The sequence below is a fragment of the Contarinia nasturtii genome, unplaced genomic scaffold (genome assembly GCF_009176525.2).
Source record: "Contarinia nasturtii isolate CC-2019 unplaced genomic scaffold, AAFC_CNas_1.1 Cnas_scaffold_129, whole genome shotgun sequence".
In the NCBI taxonomy this organism is placed as follows: Eukaryota; Metazoa; Arthropoda; class Insecta; order Diptera; family Cecidomyiidae; genus Contarinia; species Contarinia nasturtii.
The window spans coordinates 4,863,327-4,882,301 of NW_022197486.1; the positions used below are offsets into that span (position 1 = coordinate 4,863,327).

An 18,975-nucleotide genomic window follows, 5' to 3' on the forward strand; every position below is an offset into this window, starting at 1 on the left:
TTTATTATTCTGTGGATACGAAGCAAAAAGAGAAAAGAAAAATTGTTGTGTTTTTTTTTCTTTCGCCAACAATATCTAGATATATTCGATTTTCATTCTTATTTCGTTTCACCATTGGATTTGCATTCATTTGTTGATCCGATTTCTAGTCGGCTCATACTTGTTTTACTTTCTCTCTCTCGCTCTATCTATCTCAATATATGTTTCTTTTTCTGTGTCGAATTTTTTTTTTTGTTAATTTCTTTTATTTATTCATCTTGCTCGTTTATTGTTTATTGCAAACAACAATTATGAAATTGAATACGCACTGTTGCAACGCGAATGTTCAAAGGGATTTTTGCAATTTATACATATAGATTTTATAATTGAATGTTTTACGCATTTGTGGCTGCACACATTTTCACCGAATTTGAACAGTTTGAATTTGATTGTCAAATGATAATTGAAAACAGCGCGTCCACATTGAACTTCATGGTACATCATAGAAAATCATTAAATTTCCATGACTTTGGTTATTGTGTGATGTGGTGGTCTGAATTATTTAATCGAGATACAAATGAGGAAATAAAAATAAAAATCCCAACCACCATCCCCCCCATCACACAAACACACACATGTATACACACACACAAACATCTATACATACAAAATCAAATCCCAACGTGTTTCACACAATATTCAAGCGCGTTTTGTATTTTAAAACCATGCCATGCCACTGCAAAAACAACATGTAAATATTATTTGGTTTCACTATTTATATACAGCACATTTGAAAAAAAAAAAAACAAATACATGAATGAATGGCTGGCAAGGGTCTTCATTCGATCGATTATTTAAATGATTAACCACGGAATTGGTGACTGATTGAGGACTTGGTACTAAAAAAAGCTGTTTGCTCTATAGTTTTACTAACCCTGTCTTGTTTCTTGCATTGGTCGGTTTCTCTACTTTCCGCTCATCGATGATGTTTTTGTTTTCGGGTTGAAAACAACGCATTATTTAGAAGAAAAACTACATTTAGCCGATTATTAATTTAATTTAATTCTAAGAAAAACCTTGATAGCAAAAATTCTAACACAAAATTATCTTATTCTCATCTTTTCCTGTTTTTTTTTCTTTGTCTCCTGTAAACATAAATAACAAAAACTCATCCAATAATACTTAACACGAACCAAACACATACTAACATTACTTCATCGTTGAATGAAATTCAAAACAAAACAAAAATCGCAAACTGCAAAAACACAAACAAAAAAATAATAATTAATATGGTTGTGCAGCATCTTTTGGAATTATTTCAACGCAAGGTAAGCCTATTAAAACAATTCTAATGATGCGATAATACAGAATGAATACCTCAGTTTGCAAGCGATTTCGATATATATCTATTTTGTTTGGTTTTCGTTGTTTGACATATTTTCAATTTAACTAGTAAGTTTTTGGTTTTGTTTGCTTGGTTTTTGCTCCTCTTAGTCTCTTCTGTCTCTCTTTTGAATCTCTCTTATTACTCTCTTTCGCTATTTCAAAAAAACATTTATTATATCGCATACCGGAGAGTAGATCTCTACACACAAAACACACATCAATCCATACAACACACTCACATAAACATTAGATTCTATTTTGCTTTTCAATTGTTCGGATCGGAAGCGATATTCCGAAAATACTCTTGTGCACTGGCCAATTCATCAATTTCGATTGCAGACAATCGATGCAAACATTTTTTTTTTCATTTCACCATCACAAAACTTCAATTCAACCACTATTTTCTCCAAAATCATATAGACATTTTGCTGCATTACGCTTGTTTTTCACACCTTCGGGCCAGTGTCACTTTTTTTTATTTACACCAAACAAAACACAATTTTAATAAGATTTTGTGTGTCGTTGACGTTGGTCTCCTCTAACTAAAACCAACTGGAGGAAAAACGTTCCAATAAAATGGAAACCGAATTTAGTTTTAGATAAATCACACACACACTGTCTGTGCATTTTCACTGTCCACTGTTTCTGCGAACTTCTTTTATGCCAGCAACAACAACGCACCACCCTATCAAACCAATCAATTAACATTAGCCTTTAATCAATTCCAAAACATTCGCACTGGTGTTACATTTATCAAAAAATAATGTACATACATTTCGGAAACACAAAAAACTACAACTTTTATTTAATCTTTTCATTTCTATGTTTAGTTTTTGTATAAAGCTTTTGATTTGATTTTTGTACAAACATCCAAAACAAAATGTATTTATTATTTAGTTTGAAGTTTTTGATTTTTATGTATAAGACTTGTTCATGGTTCTTTTTTTGATTGATTCAATATGTATTTTGTATGTGATTTTGTATCACCAGAAATTCCCATTATATTTGTGTTTTTGTGTATTTTTGAGCTGTAGTTTTAGTTTGAAATCATTGAATCGAGCACTCTCCATCAATCGATTCGTGTGAATTGCATTATAACAAACCAAACCAAAAAAGGAGAGGAATTCGATATGCATGTGCACATTTATATCGAATTTTCAAGAGTCAAGAGTCAATCAGTATCAATTTGTGTGCTCACCTTTTGATTAAATAATGTAAAATAATTGAAAATGCAATTTACACGATGTCATTGAATTGGAGCTATTGTGCTTGTGACTAACATGACACTCACAATTGTATTTATTATTATGATTATTCCCACTATTTTTTCTTCACTCTATCATCTATATCATTCACTCTTTTGTATATTGCATGGATCCTTTTGTCAAATTGAATTTATATTGTCCAAGAATTTGTGTGTGTCTTTCGTGATTTTTTGTATTTTGTGCCGTCCACTTGAGAACGAAATGACGATCGATTTGATTTCAAGTGAAATTACAAAAATAAATGAAATAAAACGAATTTCGGTAGATTATTATGAAACTTAAAACTTAATTAAGAAGTTTTTTTTTCTTCTCGCGTACAAGATAAAGCAACTTGTTAAAAAAAAATGGATTCGAATTATATAATATAGAAAATAATCGAACGAAAAAAATAGGAAAATTCAAAGTGAGCAACAGACACATTGCCAAACAAATAAATGAGCGAACAATTTGATTTTAGTGATACTTCCATTTTATCGAATCGTAGAGGACACACATGCATACCATTTGATTGAATGAGCGTCTTTCGAAAAAGCGCCGTTTTTTCCATAGATTGATTTGTTTTTATGTTGGACACTGTTTTTTTTGTTTGATGCCGTAATTTTTATCTCTCTGAACTCGTTTCTGTTTTTTTTTATTCGATGCTTTTAGCGTAGATAAAGAACAAATTACTCTTTTCACAAAGACTTTTTTTATATTTATTTGGCATTAATCTTTTATCGTATTACCAACAAACACGTTTACGAAACAATGTGAATTTTGTTGAATTTGATTGATTTTTTTTGTGTTCAATTGAATCACAATCAATTGATTGTGCTCGAATTAGTGAACGTACGTTTTTTATTCGAAGTTTTTTTTTTACTTTTTTCTTCATTCAACTTATTTATAGATTTGAAGCAGTTGATATTAGTAAAAAAAAATATTTTTGATTTTCCTCTCTTTTTTTATTCGAAAAATAGCTCAATTTTTTCAAAAATATAATAGCCAAGACATTTTTTTAATTCGATGTTTTTCCAACATAGAGAATCTATTATTTTCAGCTTATTATTTGTTGACTCGTTTGGTTTTTATTCTTGTTGTTGTTGCAACACTTTTTATTCCGTTGTAATTACGGTTTTTTTTATTCTTTTTGAATGCATTTTCGAAATCGAATTCAAACGAAATGTGATACATATATGTTATACTAATGGATTTTGGTTCTGTTTTTCTTTTTTTTTCTCCTTCGCTCTGTCTCTTCATTTGGATGATGAATTTTCCATTTGAAATTGTAGTCGGTCAGCTGTAATCCGTGGACGAGTGGTGACATCAATGAATATGGGCCTGGTCGGAGTTCGGGTGAGCACATCAACACCATTGGAAGGATTCACATTAACACGTGATGATGGATGGTTTGATTTAATGGTGAATGGAGGCGGTGCAATAACATTACAATTTGGACGTTCACCATTCCGGCCACAAAGCGTCATCGTCCAAGTGCCATGGAATGAAGTAATCATCATTGATACGGTTATAATGTCAACATCAGAAGATAAATCACTTGCAATAACAGCGCATACATGCGTTTCACATGATTATGATACAATGAAACCAGTTGTACTTGCATCATGGAAACATGGTAATTCACTTTTTCATTTTTGTTTATTAAAAAATAAAAAAAATAAACTAGATCTAATGTAATTAATTTTCTAATGCAATACAAAACTAAACGATCTGTCTCTTTCAAAAGGTTTTCAAGGTGCATGTCCCGATCGTAGTGCCATTTTGGCCGAATCACAAGTGGTACAGGAATCATTGCAAATACCCGGCACTGGCCTAAATTTAGTGTATCATAGCTCGAGAGCGGCTGGCTATTTGTCAACAATTAAATTACAATTAACACCAGACGTAATTCCATCGACATTGTCGTTGATACATTTGCGCATCACAATCGAAGGTATTCTATTCGAGAGAGTGTTTGAAGCGGATCCCGGCATTAAATTTACATATGCATGGAATCGGTTGAATATTTATCGTCAACGTGTTTATGGTGTTACAACGGCCATTGTTAAAGTTGGTTATCAATACACCGATTGCAAGGATATCATTTGGGATGTACAAACGACAAAACTGAATGGACACGATATGACAATTTCAGAAGTTGGTGGATGGAATATTGATGTACATCATCGATACAATTTCCATGAAGGTATTTTACAAAAAGGTGACGGTTCAAATATCTATTTGAAGAATAAGCCACGTGTTATCTTAACGGCAATGGGTGATGGACATCAACGACCACTCGATTGTACTGATTGCAATGGTATTGCGACCGAACAACGTTTATTGGCACCCGTTGCACTTGCTTCTGGCTCTGATGGCAGTTTATATGTTGGCGATTTCAATTATATTCGTCGCATTATGACTGATGGCACCGTTAAGACAGTTGTTGCATTGAATGCAACACGAGTTTCATATCGTTATCACATGGCAATCAGCCCGTTGGATGGTTCATTGTACATTTCGGATCCTGAATCACATCAAATCATAAAAGTTCGAAATGTTGACGATTTTAGTGATCCAGAACATAATTGGCAGCCGGTTGTGGGCTCTGGAGGTTTGTAGTTTTCTTTTGTACTATATAGATTTTTTTCTCTCAATTTTCTAAACTAATTTGTATTGAATTTTTTCGCTTTTAGAACGTTGTTTGCCAGCCGACGAAGCTCATTGCGGTGATGGTCGTTTGGCAAGTGAAGCAAAGCTTGCGTATCCAAAAGGGATTGCAATTGCATCTGATAATACATTGTATTTTGCTGATGGAACAAACATTCGAATGGTTGATAAAGATGGTATTGTTTCGACAATCATTGGAAATCATATGCATAAATCACATTGGAAACCAATGCCATGCGAAGGAACATTAAAAGTGGATGAAATGCATTTGAGATGGCCAACCGAATTGGCTGTTAATCCACTTGATAATACATTGCACATTATTGACGATCATATGATTTTGCGAATTGCACCAGATGGTCGGATTCGTGTGGTGGCCGGCCGTCCATTACATTGTACATCGACAAGTACTCAATTGGATTCCGATTTGGCTGCGCATGCCACATTGGTTCGGCCACAGAGCATTGCATTTGGACCGTTGGGTGATTTATTTGTGGCCGAAAGTGATTCACAGCGTATCAATCGTATTCGTGTTATTGGAACTGATGGCAAGATTTCATTGTTTGCCGGTGCCGAATCGAAGTGCAATTGTTTGGAACGTGGTTGTGATTGCTTTGAAGCCGATCATTTCTTGGCAACAAGTGCAAAATTCAATACAATTGCTGCATTGGCCGTTACACCCGACAATCATGTACACATTGCCGATCAAGCAAATTATCGCATTCGCAGTGTTATGTCCAGCATTCCAGAGGCATCAAATCAACGTGAATACGAAATATTTGCACCAGATACACAAGAAATTTATATCTTCAATCGTTTCGGACAACATATTGCGACGAAAAATATTATGACCGGTGAAACAAGCTACACATTTACGTACAATGTAAATACATCAAATGGAAAATTAAGTACTGTCACCGATGCGGCCGGAAATAAAGTGTTTTTGCTGCGAGATTATACCACTCAAGTGAATTCCATTGAGAATACCAAAGGTCAAAAGTGTAAGATTCGAATGACTCGAATGAAAATGTTGCACGAACTAAGCACACCAGACAATTACAATGTCACATTTGAATATCATGGACCGACTGGGTTGCTTAAAACAAAACTTGACTCAACAGGACGATCGTATGTTTATAATTATGATGAATTTGGACGTTTAACATCGGCTGTTACACCAACGGGTCGTGTGATTGATTTAACATTCGATTTAAGTGTACGCGGTGCAACAATTAAAGTATCGGAAAATGCACAAAAAGAGGTGTCAATGCTGATTCAAGGCTCAAGTGTTGTTGTTCGAAATGGTAAAGCCGAAACAAAAACAACCGTTCAGGCGGATGGCAGTACATTGAGTGTAACACCATGGAATCATGTGGTCAGCATGGAAGCCGTTCCATATGCATTATTGGCCGAAATAAATAAATTATTGGCCGAAAGTTATCCGGTGCCATCGAAGCAACGGGTTGAAGTGGGCGGTGAATTGGCAAATCGATTTGAATGGCGATTCTTTACGAAACGTACACAACCCAAAGGTAAAGCACAAAAAGGACAATTGACACCAATCAAAACAACGGTTGGCCGTAAATTACGCATTAATGGTGAAAATATACTGACATTGGAATATGAACAGGAAACAAAATCGGTGCTTGTATTTGTCGATGATAAAATTGAATTGCTTAATGTTACATACGATCGTCAGGCACGGCCCATTTCATTCCAACCACAATCGGGCGAATATGCTGAAGTCGACTTGGAATATGATCGCAACGGACGTTTGACATTATGGAAATGGGGTGAATTGAAAGAAGAGTATAGCTTTGATCGCGGTGGTCGATTGAATGAAATCAAATATGGTGACGGCAGTTCGATTGTATACTCATTCAAGGACATGATGACAACATTACCGTTGAAAGTGACAACACCCAGACGCAGTGATTATTTATTGCAATACGATAATGCTGGTGCATTACAATCGTTGACAACACCACGTGGACACATTCATTCATTCTCATTGCAAACATCACTTGGTTTCTTTAAGTATCAATATTTCTCACCGATCAATCGTCATCCATTCGAAATTTTGTACAACGATGACGGTCAAATTCTTGCTAAAATCCATCCACATCAATCGGGCAAAGTGGCATATGTATACGATGTTGCCGGTCGCTTAGAAACAATTCTGGCTGGTTTATCGTCAACACACTACACCTATCAGGATGCATCAAGTCTCATTAAATCGGTTCAAGTGTTGGAGCCTGGTTTTGAATTACGTCGTGAATTTAAATATCATGCCGGTATTTTGCGTGATGAAAAATTGGAATTTGTTTCGAAGAGTTCGTTGGCCGCTGCACATTTCAAGTATCAATATGATGGTAATACACGTTTAACGGCAATTGAAATGGATATTGGTGGCAAAGAATTGCCCGTTGTTAAGTATAAATATGGACAAAATTTGGGATCACTTGAATCGATGAGCGATTTGAAGATAACACGTAACACTGCCAATCGTACGGTGGTACAAGATGCGACCAAACAATTTTTCCAAATTTCCGATTTCGATGAACATGGCCGGGTGAAGAGTGTTTTAGTCAATATTAAATCGCTCGATGTATTCCGGTTGGAACTTGATTATGATCTACGTAATCGCATCAAAACGTATAAAACAACCATTGGCCGATCAACATCGGTGGACAAAGTGAATTACAATGCAGACGGTCATGTAATGGAAGTGGTTGGTACAAATAATTGGAAATATGTACCAGATGAAAATGGCAATATCATCAGTATTTTGGAACAAGGCGATAAAATGAATTTGGGCTATGATACCGGGGATCGTGTCACGCATATCGGTGACATTGAATTCAATTCGTACGATTCACGTGGCTATGTGGTGCGACGCGGCGAACAAAAGTATCGTTACAATAATCGTGGTCAAATGATTCATGCATTCGAACGCGATAAGTTCCAATCGTGGTATTTCTACGATGAAATGAATCGTTTGGTTGCAATCTATGATGACAAAGGAAATGTTACACAATTCTACTATGCAAATACAATGACACCAAATTTAGTGACGCACGTTCATTTCCCGAAGGCAAGCAAAACATTGCAATTGTTATACGATGATCGTAATATGCTTGTGGCTGTTGAAACTGGTGAACAACGATACTATACGGCCACCGATCAAAATGGTTCACCGTTGGCATTCTTCGATATCAATGGTAATGTTGTGAAGGAAGTGCGCCGTACACCATTTGGTCGTGTCATCAAAAATACCAACACCAATTTACAAATTCCGGTCGATTTCCATGGTGGCATTTTGGATCCAAACACGAAATTAATTTATATCGGTAAGATAGGATTCCCAATTTTTTTTTTTTGTAATTTTTTTCAACGATTGATATTAATCATTTTTTATTTATATTCTGTTACAGAAAATCGTTTATACGATCCAACCGTTGGACAATGGATGACACCATTATGGGAACCGTTAGCAACATCAATGAATTTCCCGACCGATGTATTTATTTATCGTTTCCACAATAATGATCCAATCAACAGCAAAGATGGAATGCGTTATATGACCGATTTAGATTCATGGTTGTCATTGTTTGGCTATGATTTGCATAAAATGCAAGGTTCAAAATATACAAAAGATCGTGTTTATCAACCGCAAGAAACAATAAAATCATCATTGTTAGCACCTGATTTTGGTGTTATGTCCGGTTTGCAGTGTATCGTTGAAAAGATTGATGAGAAATTTTCGGACTTTGGTTTTGTGCCGAAGCCATTGTTAAAAATGGAACCAAAGACACGAAATTTATTGCCACGTGTTGCATATCGACGCGGTGTATTTGGTGAAGGTGTACTTATTTCACGTATCGATGGTCGTGCAATGGTTAGCGTTGTCGATGGTTCAAATAGTGTTGTGCAAGATGTTGTATCGTCTGTATTTAATAATTCGTTCTTCCTCGATTTACATTTTAGCATCCATGATCAGGATGTATTCTATTTTGTTAAAGATAATGTATTAAAATTACGCGATGATACCGAAGAATTGCGTCGTCTTGGCGGTATGTTCAATACGACAACACATGAAATTGCCGATCATGGTGGTGCCGGTGGTAAAGAGTTACGTTTACATGGCCATGATGCGGTTGTTATCATTAAGTATGGCGTTGATCCCGAACAAGAACGACATCGAATACTGAAACATGCACATAAGCGAGCGGTTGAACGAGCTTGGGAACTTGAAAAGCAATTGGTTGCGGCCGGTTTTCAAGGTCGTGGCGATTGGACGGAAGAGGAAAAAGAAGAGCTCATTTCACATGGTGATGTTGATGGCTTTATTGGCGTTGACATTCATAGCATTCATAAATTTCATCAACTGGCCGATGATCCAGGTAATGTCGCCTTTCAACGTGATTCGAAACGAAAACGACGAAAAAGCGGCTTTCACAAAACCACACAAAGACAACATCGACACGAAACGTGAAATTTTACACACCACACAATCGTAACACCAACATCAACCGCAACAACAATAAAATAAAATATAAATAAATATATCTAGTATATACACACACAAAAACACAACACACCTAAAAGCAAACAAAACGGTTGACAACTTTGAGACGAAAAGCAAACGCAAAAGTTTTTAAAGTAAATAAATGACAAAAACAAGGAAATGGTGAATCTAGTTTCAAAACAATGTAAATTATACTTAAGAATTACAGATAATATGCATATAAATCTATATTATTATTACTATTAAATGAGTAAAAAAAATGGAATTGTGATAATACTAATCGGACTATTTAAAGAAGTAAATTAATTTAATACACAAAGAAAAAGCAGCATCAAACTCGTTCGAGCATTCGATTTGAAGAGCATCAAACGGATCATAACCGCAAAGAAAACGTGAACGATACACAACTTGAAATGCAACTAATGAGCAAATAAAGAAGAAGAAAAAAAAAAACATGAATATTGAGATGGGAAAAAGAAAATGGAAGACGCTATTCATACAAGAAAATTCACAAGTAAACCTATTAAAGAAAACAACAAGAAAAGAAGAAAAAAAAAACACAAAAAAAACATATATTTATACCGCATGATTATGAGAATGATAAAATTATAGCAAAGTAAATATTGAGTGAAATAAATAACAAAAAAAAAAAACAATGAGACACACACACACAACAAATGAGACAAGGGATGTAGAAGAAGAAATATTAACAACTACAAAACACACTTTACAACAACATACACATATTCAACTGCTTTATATTTAAGTCTACATACAATTTAATGAATAGCTAGTGTAAGTTGAACATAACTCTATAAAAAAAAATTGAAAAAAAACCTACACATTTTTTTTCTAGAGAAGAATAAATGACTATATCAAGGAGGAGGTATCATTCGTTGTTAATATTAAATAGGAAAATGCACTCCCTGAGAAAAAGACACTCATAATATAAATAATACTCGACTATTATGAATACGAGTTAAAAGTGTTTCTTTCCCTAAAAAAAACCCAAATCAAAACAATCGACTTACAAATTTAACATGTAGTCAATCTAATTGAAAGAAATAAAAATAACATCAACTTTGTCAACATTCAACCCAACCATGTCAGAATGTGAACAGGAGATCCGCGTGGACAAAAAAAATCGAACATAAAAGTACAAAAAAAAATCATTATAAAAAATGGGACTCCTTTTCGAGTAAAATAATTCGCATGCGGTGTTTTCTCTCATCAATGCTTCCCTGATTTATCTGACAACATTTTGACAAGCCGGGAAGACATGAATTTTTCTGTAAATATTTATGAAATGAAACAAACAAAAAAAATACGATTTTAAATACCAATTTTCAAACGTTCAAAGTTGCATTACTAATTTTTTTTCTTTCTATTATTTGTGTCATTTGATGTGTGATTCGTTCATTCTAGTTATTTTTTCCATCTATATCAATTTTTTTACTGTCCCATAAAGTGCTGGAAGCTTCAATCGACCAAGCACCACCCACTGTAATTGGATATTCCATGTTCAATTGCAAAACGATTATGAAAAATTCAATGAATCGTATGTGGTTTTTATATAAATAATCAGTTTTTTTGGGGATGTGAACTTTCCATGAAGTATAATCCGTATTGATCACAAGAATGAACGCAACATTTAAACTATTCAAAAATGAATTGTGTATATGTGAATAAACAAACGACACAACACAATTAAATAGAGGACGCAAGACACAAACACATAATAATAATAGTGGCAAAAAAATGGTTTTCTTTGAATTACTGGTTTCGAACATGGTGTATGCGCAAATTTAAAAAAAATGATACAAAATGAATGAGTTACAAACAGCTCAATAAATTGAGATAGAAATTCATAAAAAAAACATCATACTTGCATATTGTTAGATTTACAACTGGTTTCAATTTGATGCGATGCTCATTTGTTTTTGATTGAGCAATGTAATATCGGTTTTCATTCGACCATCTTCTGAAAATTGTGTCTTCATTTTGAGCAACATCGAATTTATGCAAAATGTGCTAACTAACAACGCACACACGCACACATATTGACACCATGAAACCAAACTACACTTCGAGCTTAGTGTATTTTACTCAGATGGAAAGAGTGTTACGCACATCGCGCCGCACACATTTCTAACGCAGAAACACAGATGGAAAATAAGACAAAAAATCGAATTGGAAAGCGATCGTATATAATTTTTTATGTCAAATGATATTAATTGTTTAAGAATTTAATGAACAAATGAAAGAACAACTAAATAAAATCAAGAATAGCAATAAATATGGTGCTAATGTTTGGCCTAGGTCAATTGATGTCCACGTTATCAATCAATCGATTTGTTGATTTCAATTGATGTAAGTCGTGCATCGAGCACAATACCATGAAAATGTATGAATAAAAAGCCAAAAAAATATTAATTGTAATGATGATCTAAACATGAATTAAATGATGAAAATAAATAAATAAATAAAAAAAAACTAGGCCATAGAAAAATGAAAGCAAAATAAATTTAAAGAACAAAAAAAAAACTTACACATGAAAGTAGATTATTTGCATTTGTTATAGAAATGAATGCGTATCGAGATACAAAAGGTTCCACAGATATGAAAAACAAAAGCATGAGATAGGGCGCAAGAGATAGAAGAGTGAAAAATATGAAGAAATCCACTAATTATTTGACTTAATTTATAGCAATCCAATATTTGTTAATCGGTAAGGAGAAAAGCAAAACGTTAGGCAGATTATTAATATTATTATTATAAAACAAAAAAAAAACATCATTATTACTATTATGAGATCAAGAATGACGTGACATTTTTTTAAGCAATGCTATTTAAGAAACATCAACGGTGAAATGAAATGAGTAAAACGATGATTTTAAGTAATGTGGTAATTAAAATACACACATAGATTGCACGTAAAGTCTATTTAATAATCATTGCGCAATAGAAATACTATATACGAATAATTATTGCCCTAAAAATAACAATAAAATGAATAAAAAAAAAAACAAAAATTCTTATTTGGTTTACTTCAATTTCGATTCAATGTTACGAAACCATAACATTTGATTTAGAAATAATTTTTCAAAAAATATTTTTTTTTTCGTTTTGAAGCACACAGTATACTGCCGAATTAAAAAATCGTAATCGTTTTTTTTTTGGATTCTGCCCACTTTTGGTCCACATTCAATATTTGTTCGGATGGGTAATCTGAACGTTGAAGGTTCAGCTAGAGGTAGCGGATTTTTTTTCTATGCTATTTTTTTGGTCGTGTCATTGTAAAATAAAAAAAATCGTCGATGGTCAGAGAATCATTTAAATATCAGGCGTGTAAGTATATGAATAGTACATTCAAATCTCCAAAACATGTTGCAAAGGAAAAAAGATACATAGATTTTTGAGCAAGAAAAGTAAGAAGGCATTAAGCTTATCCAGGCATATACAACAGGGTATTAAAATATACAAAAAAATTCAACAAGCGGAATGAATTGATGGATAAACGGAAAGAAATGATGTTAAGAATTAAATGTAGCAGCATAATTTTGGGGTGTGGAACCGAAAATAATTCAAACGTAAATAGTAGACAAACAAGAATGTAACAGAAATGGCATCCATGTGCACAAAAATGTGCTCTTTTAAAAGATTGTCACATGATTCTTTGTCTCATATCAAGGAAATAAAATAAAATAGCGAAAACAAACACACACTCACACACGCGAACAATATTTTGAACTGGACGATGGTTTTTGTTGGAGAGAAAGTAAGAAAAGAGATCGAAAGAAAGTAAAAAATATTTTAGAACCTACTCAAATCGATGCCCATGTATTTGAATGAGTGTCAACCAGAAGGCGGTCTTAACTATATAAGACAGTTGGTTTTTAAAAAAAATCCAAAAAGAGCTCTAGCCAAAATGCAAAAGCCTACTCGGGACGAGGTTATAAACAATCATCATTTATTTTAAATTGGTCGGTTTACGATTTTTATTCAACGAAAAAAAACAAATTCGAAATTCGATATTTTATTCCTTATTCACTAAATAAATTCTGGGGAGTCTGAGTAAGTGAAATGGCCAGAAAAAAAATAATATGAAAAGAAATCCATATTTTTAAAATTTAGTCACAAGCAATAATAATTATTTTAGTGAAAAACAAATAGAAAATATTACAAAATAATAATAATAGTAACAAACTATCGACGACTGTTTATGTGAAGAAAAAAAATGGAAAGCAACATTTTCATGTAATTCGGCGTGTCCTTTCTGACTGTAAATTTATGAAGAAAAAAAACCAGAAGTTAAAAAAGCATCACCTTTATATAATTTATTGTGTGAAGAAATTGAAAAGTTGAACAGACAAAAAAATACCTGTGTGCAAAAACAAAATGTAGAATTTTTTTATGAGAAAAAAAAAAAAAACAACACACATTGTTAGATTTACTAATTATTTTTATTCATTTAAGTAGAACGTTTTCTTTTCTCTCGTAATAAGTGAATAAAACTTTTACACACACACAACACAATTGTGCCCAATTCAAACACATTGGGATTATTAAATACTTACTAGAAGTATAAGCTTAAGAGAACTCTTAAAATCCCAAAACTCATTTTCTTATCTCGTTGGTTTTGTTTTTTCCTCTGTCAAATGTCCGATTTCATAGACGGTATCGGCAAGGAATCATAATTTTAATTTTTAGCATTAGAATTTAGATTGTTCCTTTTAATTAAAAGCCGCAACAAGAGTTTTCATTGAAAATGGTGTAAATAAAACTCAATTGTAAATTGACATTTTGATGGGTCTGCATTGTCAAAATGTTTGCGATTTGAAAAGAGACGATTAAGATTTTGCATTTATTGATGCGGCTGAAACTTGAACAATTCAAAACCAAAAAAAGATCCCGGGGGATAAAAAGACACATATTCATTCTGCAAGAATTGAGGTCAACCCATTATTATATATATTTTTTCTTAGTTTTGTGACAAAGACACAGAATTTGATCAAATCCTGCAAACAACACCGGGAAAAACAAAAACAAACAAAAGAAAATCGTGTGCCGCTACCAGAGACATCTACCTAATTTGATAATTTGTACATACATTGTATGATGTATTTCGTAAAAGAGGGAAAGAGAAAACAAAAAATTATATAGCAAAACACACCAGAAATAATATATTTGTAGTTAATCAAGAAGTATGACGAAAATCAGCGAGAATAATATGTTAATCTCGAAGCAAAAAAAAAAGAAGAAAAGAATAATGGTGAAACACTAGATCACATTTGAACGAGAAACTAAAATTATATATGCAAATGCATTCAAACTAATTTAAAAATGATCTATACATATATATAAAATGAAAACAAAAAATTCACACTGAATTTCGATTTTACACTCCTCATATTCTTTTGCAGAATGTAGTTAGCAAACCTGGTTTCTCTTCAACATTTCGAAAATAAAACAAAACAAAAATGAACCGTGAAACTTAATATCAAAATACATTTTTTTTACAAAAAAAGAGGTTGTCTTCAGTTTCAAATTGTTAAGAATCTCGTATATTTCTTTTTTCAATGAAAAATAAAAATAAAATAAAAGGTAATTAAAAAAAAAATCAAAGAAAAAAATTAAAGAAAAGCAAATATTTAATTAAAATAAGTTCAATGTAAGTTACTTATGAATTATGAAATACAGAAATATAATATTCAATACGAAAATAGCCGAGAGTCTTTTTATGCAGTCAAATCATTTCAGATAACTGTTTTTCTATCATGGATATGGTATATTGACAATCATTTTCAACATTTTTTTATAAATATAATTATATATAAATTCATATTGTTTTCTTACAAATTCAAAAAACATGTGAAATGTTCACGGAGAGGAAAAACTCGAGAAAGTTCATTTCAACAGAATATTCCGAGATTAGATGTTACACTTCAAAATGAGCATCTACTCTAAGAGCGTACACCTAGGCACTATGGCTACTATGCTCAGTTTATTGTTATAATATGCAAATCTGAGCGTAGACATTTTAGAGGGTAACATCTGGTCTCGGGATTGACTGTTTCAAAATACAAAAGTATGATAGCTTACAAAAGAACTAATTAACTAAATCTATTGAATACTTGGTTGTCTTAATCGTCATCACATAAATCGATCACCTCTGAAGCATCGTCATTGGTATCAATCTCCATTGGCACCTCTTCCAAATTATTTTCGTTTACAACGTTATCATCATTACCATCATTCTGGTCATTTATTTGCACTTCAAATTGTGCTTGAGTTTTAGTTACTTTATCACTGATTTTCTTTTTAAATTGTTGAGCTCGAACGTTTGCCCAATCATATTCATTAATTTCAAGTAGACAATCATTGCAAACGAAATCTTGTTCCAAACTTGTCAATTTTTTCGATTTTTCATCCAAGAATTCCCAAACAAATCGAAAAATTCGCGTATTTGAATGGGCCGAAAAGGTGCTGTACATATTTACAAATGGTTCGCTGTCTGATGTGTTACAAATGAAACAGACTTTTGATGACGATGACGGTGTAGGATTGGCATCAACATTTTCAATGGGATCAGGTGAATTCAACTCATTCTCAAGTGGTGTATGCACCGTTTGTACATTGATCAAAACTTCGGATTGAACTGGTTCGGGAAGAGCTTGAATTTCTTGTTGCATCGTTGGAGTGGCATCCATGCCTGATATTTCAATTGGCATAGTTGAAATTTCGTGTGTTTCTTGCTGGATATTCGAAGTGGCATTATTGTTGGTTTCAGCTGGTTCTGGAGCTTGAACTTCCGGTGTATTTTGCTGGATGTTTGAAAAGACAGCTGGAGCTTGAATTTCTTGCTGGATGTTAGGTGCTTCAGTCGGCTGCGGAACATTCTGAATTTCCCGCACTTCTTTCACACTCTCTCTGGTACACTCTTTACTGAAAAAAGGAGTAGGAAAATTCAATATTACTCTCATTGCATTCTGGATCATTTGAATAGCACTTACCGATGACTAAGAACTAATTCCATGAGGAAAAGACGTTTACAAAATTGACATTCTGCACATTTTACGAGTTTATCCTTTGGTTTGCAGTGTACTTTAACCGTTAATGGCGTGTAATTTAGCTTCTGCAAATCAACAATGACAGTATTTAGTGTTTTGGTTGCGGGACTTTGAGATGTGCTTGTTATGGTGACATTTCGTAAGTTATTTGTTTGCTTGTTCTGGTTTACTGGTAAATTATTTGCGGTTGGTTTTGAGCTCATTATAGTCGACACATTATTGTTTTGGTTCCGATTTGATTCGACATTTTGTGCAGCAGATAAATTTGGTATATTTATTGCGGTTGGTTTTGATACCACTCTAGGCGTCTGATTGTTGCTCTGGCTTTGAATCGCTACATTTTGTGCTGGTGATTTCGGCACATTAATTGCAGTTAGATTTGATACCACTCTAGGCATCTGATTGTTGCTCTGGCTTTCAACCGCTACATTTTGTGCTGGTGATTTCGGCACATTAATTGGAGTTAGATTTGATACCACTCTAGGCATCTGATTGTTGCTCTGACTTTGAACCGCTACATTTTGTGCTGGTGATTTCGGCACATTAATTGCAGTTAGATTTGATACCACTCTAGGCATCTGATTGTTACTCTGGCTTTGAACCGCTACATTTTGTGAGGCAGGTAAATTCTGTATATTTATTGCGGTTGGTTTTGATACCAATCTAGGTATCTGATTGTTGCTCTGCTTTTGAACCGCAACATTTTGTGCTGCCGATAATTTCGTCACATTAATTGCAGTTAGATTTGATACCAATCTAGGCATCTGATTGTTGCTCTGGCTTTCAACCGCTAAATTTTGTGAGGCAGATAAATTCTGTACATTTATTGCAGTTAGATTTGATACCAATCTAGGTATCTTATTTTTGCTCTGGTTTTGAACCGCTACATTTTGTGCTGCCGATGATTTCGGCATATTAATTCCCGTTGGCTCTAAGCTCACGCTCATGGTATATACTGGAGTCACTGTTTCCTTCTCTGTATTACATTGTGTCGAAACAACCGCTTGAAAAACCGTGGCATTGATTTGTGTACTTTGATTCGATGGTTGGTCATTAGTGAATGACATATGTATACTATTTTCCGGTAGCGTCCAAGATGCCCCAGATCCAATTGGTGTTATACGAATCGTGTCATACAGTCCATCCTGTGCAAATATTTTGCACGTTTGACGGTGTGCCGTTAACTGTGATGCTTCAATAGGAAATTTCTTGAAACACACCAAACAAGTTACAGCCACATGTTCATTTAACTTCTTGGGAATATTGTATATGAATTTGATTTTTTGTATACAAGAATGTCTCCTAAAATACAAAATATATTTTTTTGTATTTGAAAAAAATCTTCGATTTTTTCTCTTACTTATGGTTCCATTTAGCGATGCTACTAGTGTTCACAATACATTTGCAGTCGATACATTGAGACATCAAGTGTTGATTCCCATCAATACTTGTAACAACAACATTTACAAAATTTCCTGCATTATTCTGTGAATTCTTTTGTAAAACTTCCATGTTTTAGAGATTAATGTAAACAACAGAACTAATTAAAAACCTTTTCGTCGACCTAATTACAAACAACTGACACACAAAAATTTCAAACATGAGATTAAACGTCAAAACATGCTTTATAAACACACTTGTCGATGTGTTGGTATTCGCTCCATTAGCCGAGAGACCAACCCGAGTGCATTCATTTCCAACAATGAAAACAAAAATGCATTCATTTCCTCAACTCTTTTCGTATGTATGTAGATTTTCTAAAAATTCAATAAAAAAAAATTAGATAATTTTGTAGAGAGATAGCAGAAATAAATTATTTTCCAAAAATTATCCATTCACTAGAATGTTTTGCTATCTTTTTTTTCAAAAGTTTGTATAATTGTCGACGTACAGATTTTATGAAAAGCTTTCGATTCCGAAATGTTTGACCATTTTTACATGACGAAAATTGTGACAGCGCCATCTATTGTCGATAAAAAGCGTAATGTTTTGGATAATTGTTCGAAATGTTTCGAAATTATTCATCTATTGTCATTTCATAAAACCATCATAATTCCAATCTATTTTATTTGCTGGCATCAATTCCAATCGAAAATTGTTG

At 33.3% G+C, this 18,975-nt stretch overlaps 2 protein-coding genes across 7 annotated transcripts in view; one reads left to right on the forward strand and one right to left on the reverse strand.

Annotated features, from left to right (window-relative positions):
• Nucleotides 1–10,482, forward strand: part of LOC116349264 (teneurin-m) — a 623,527-nt gene extending 613,045 nt beyond the window's left edge. For 4 of the 5 annotated variants that reach the window (XM_031780628.1, XM_031780642.1, XM_031780657.1 and 1 more), the window contains 5 exons: nt 1,281–1,307; nt 3,899–4,242; nt 4,354–5,220; nt 5,303–8,626; nt 8,711–10,482. In XM_031780628.1, coding sequence (XP_031636488.1) covers nt 1,281–1,307; nt 3,899–4,242; nt 4,354–5,220; nt 5,303–8,626; nt 8,711–9,771 — 5,623 coding nt within the window. In that variant the 3' untranslated portion in view covers nt 9,772–10,482. The remainder of the gene's footprint in view (nt 1–1,280; nt 1,308–3,898; nt 4,243–4,353; nt 5,221–5,302; nt 8,627–8,710) is intronic. The other variant, XM_031780636.1, reaches the window with a different exon arrangement.
• Nucleotides 10,483–15,589: 5,107 nt separating this feature from the next.
• LOC116343948 (putative uncharacterized protein DDB_G0285119) lies at nt 15,590–18,432 on the reverse strand. 2 transcript variants are annotated; one of them, XM_031772291.1, is made up of 4 exons: nt 18,235–18,432; nt 17,441–18,176; nt 16,818–17,260; nt 15,590–16,749 (listed from the first exon to the last, which is right to left on the reverse strand). In XM_031772291.1, exons 1-4 carry the CDS (start codon nt 18,384–18,386, stop codon nt 15,948–15,950), a joined length of 2,133 nt encoding a protein of 710 aa, XP_031628151.1. In that variant the 5' UTR covers nt 18,387–18,432; the 3' UTR covers nt 15,590–15,947. The 2 variants fall into 2 exon arrangements, with proteins under 2 accessions (XP_031628151.1, XP_031628143.1); XM_031772283.1 differs by having other exon boundaries at nt 15,591–16,749; nt 16,818–18,176.
• Nucleotides 18,433–18,975: the final 543 nt, after the last annotated feature.

Excerpts from the sequence above, each read along its gene's own strand:
- LOC116343948 (XM_031772283.1), bottom strand. The coding sequence starts at position 18,386 with ATGGAAGTTTTACAAAAGAATTCACAGAATAATGCAGGAAATTTTGTA. Across the intron at positions 18,177-18,234 it reads ATCGCTAAATGGAACCATAA|GAGACATTCTTGTATACAAA; the intron begins GTAAGAGAAAAA and ends TTTGTATTTTAG. Across the intron at positions 16,750-16,817 it reads GAATTAGTTCTTAGTCATCG|TAAAGAGTGTACCAGAGAGA; the intron begins GTAAGTGCTATT and ends TCCTTTTTTCAG.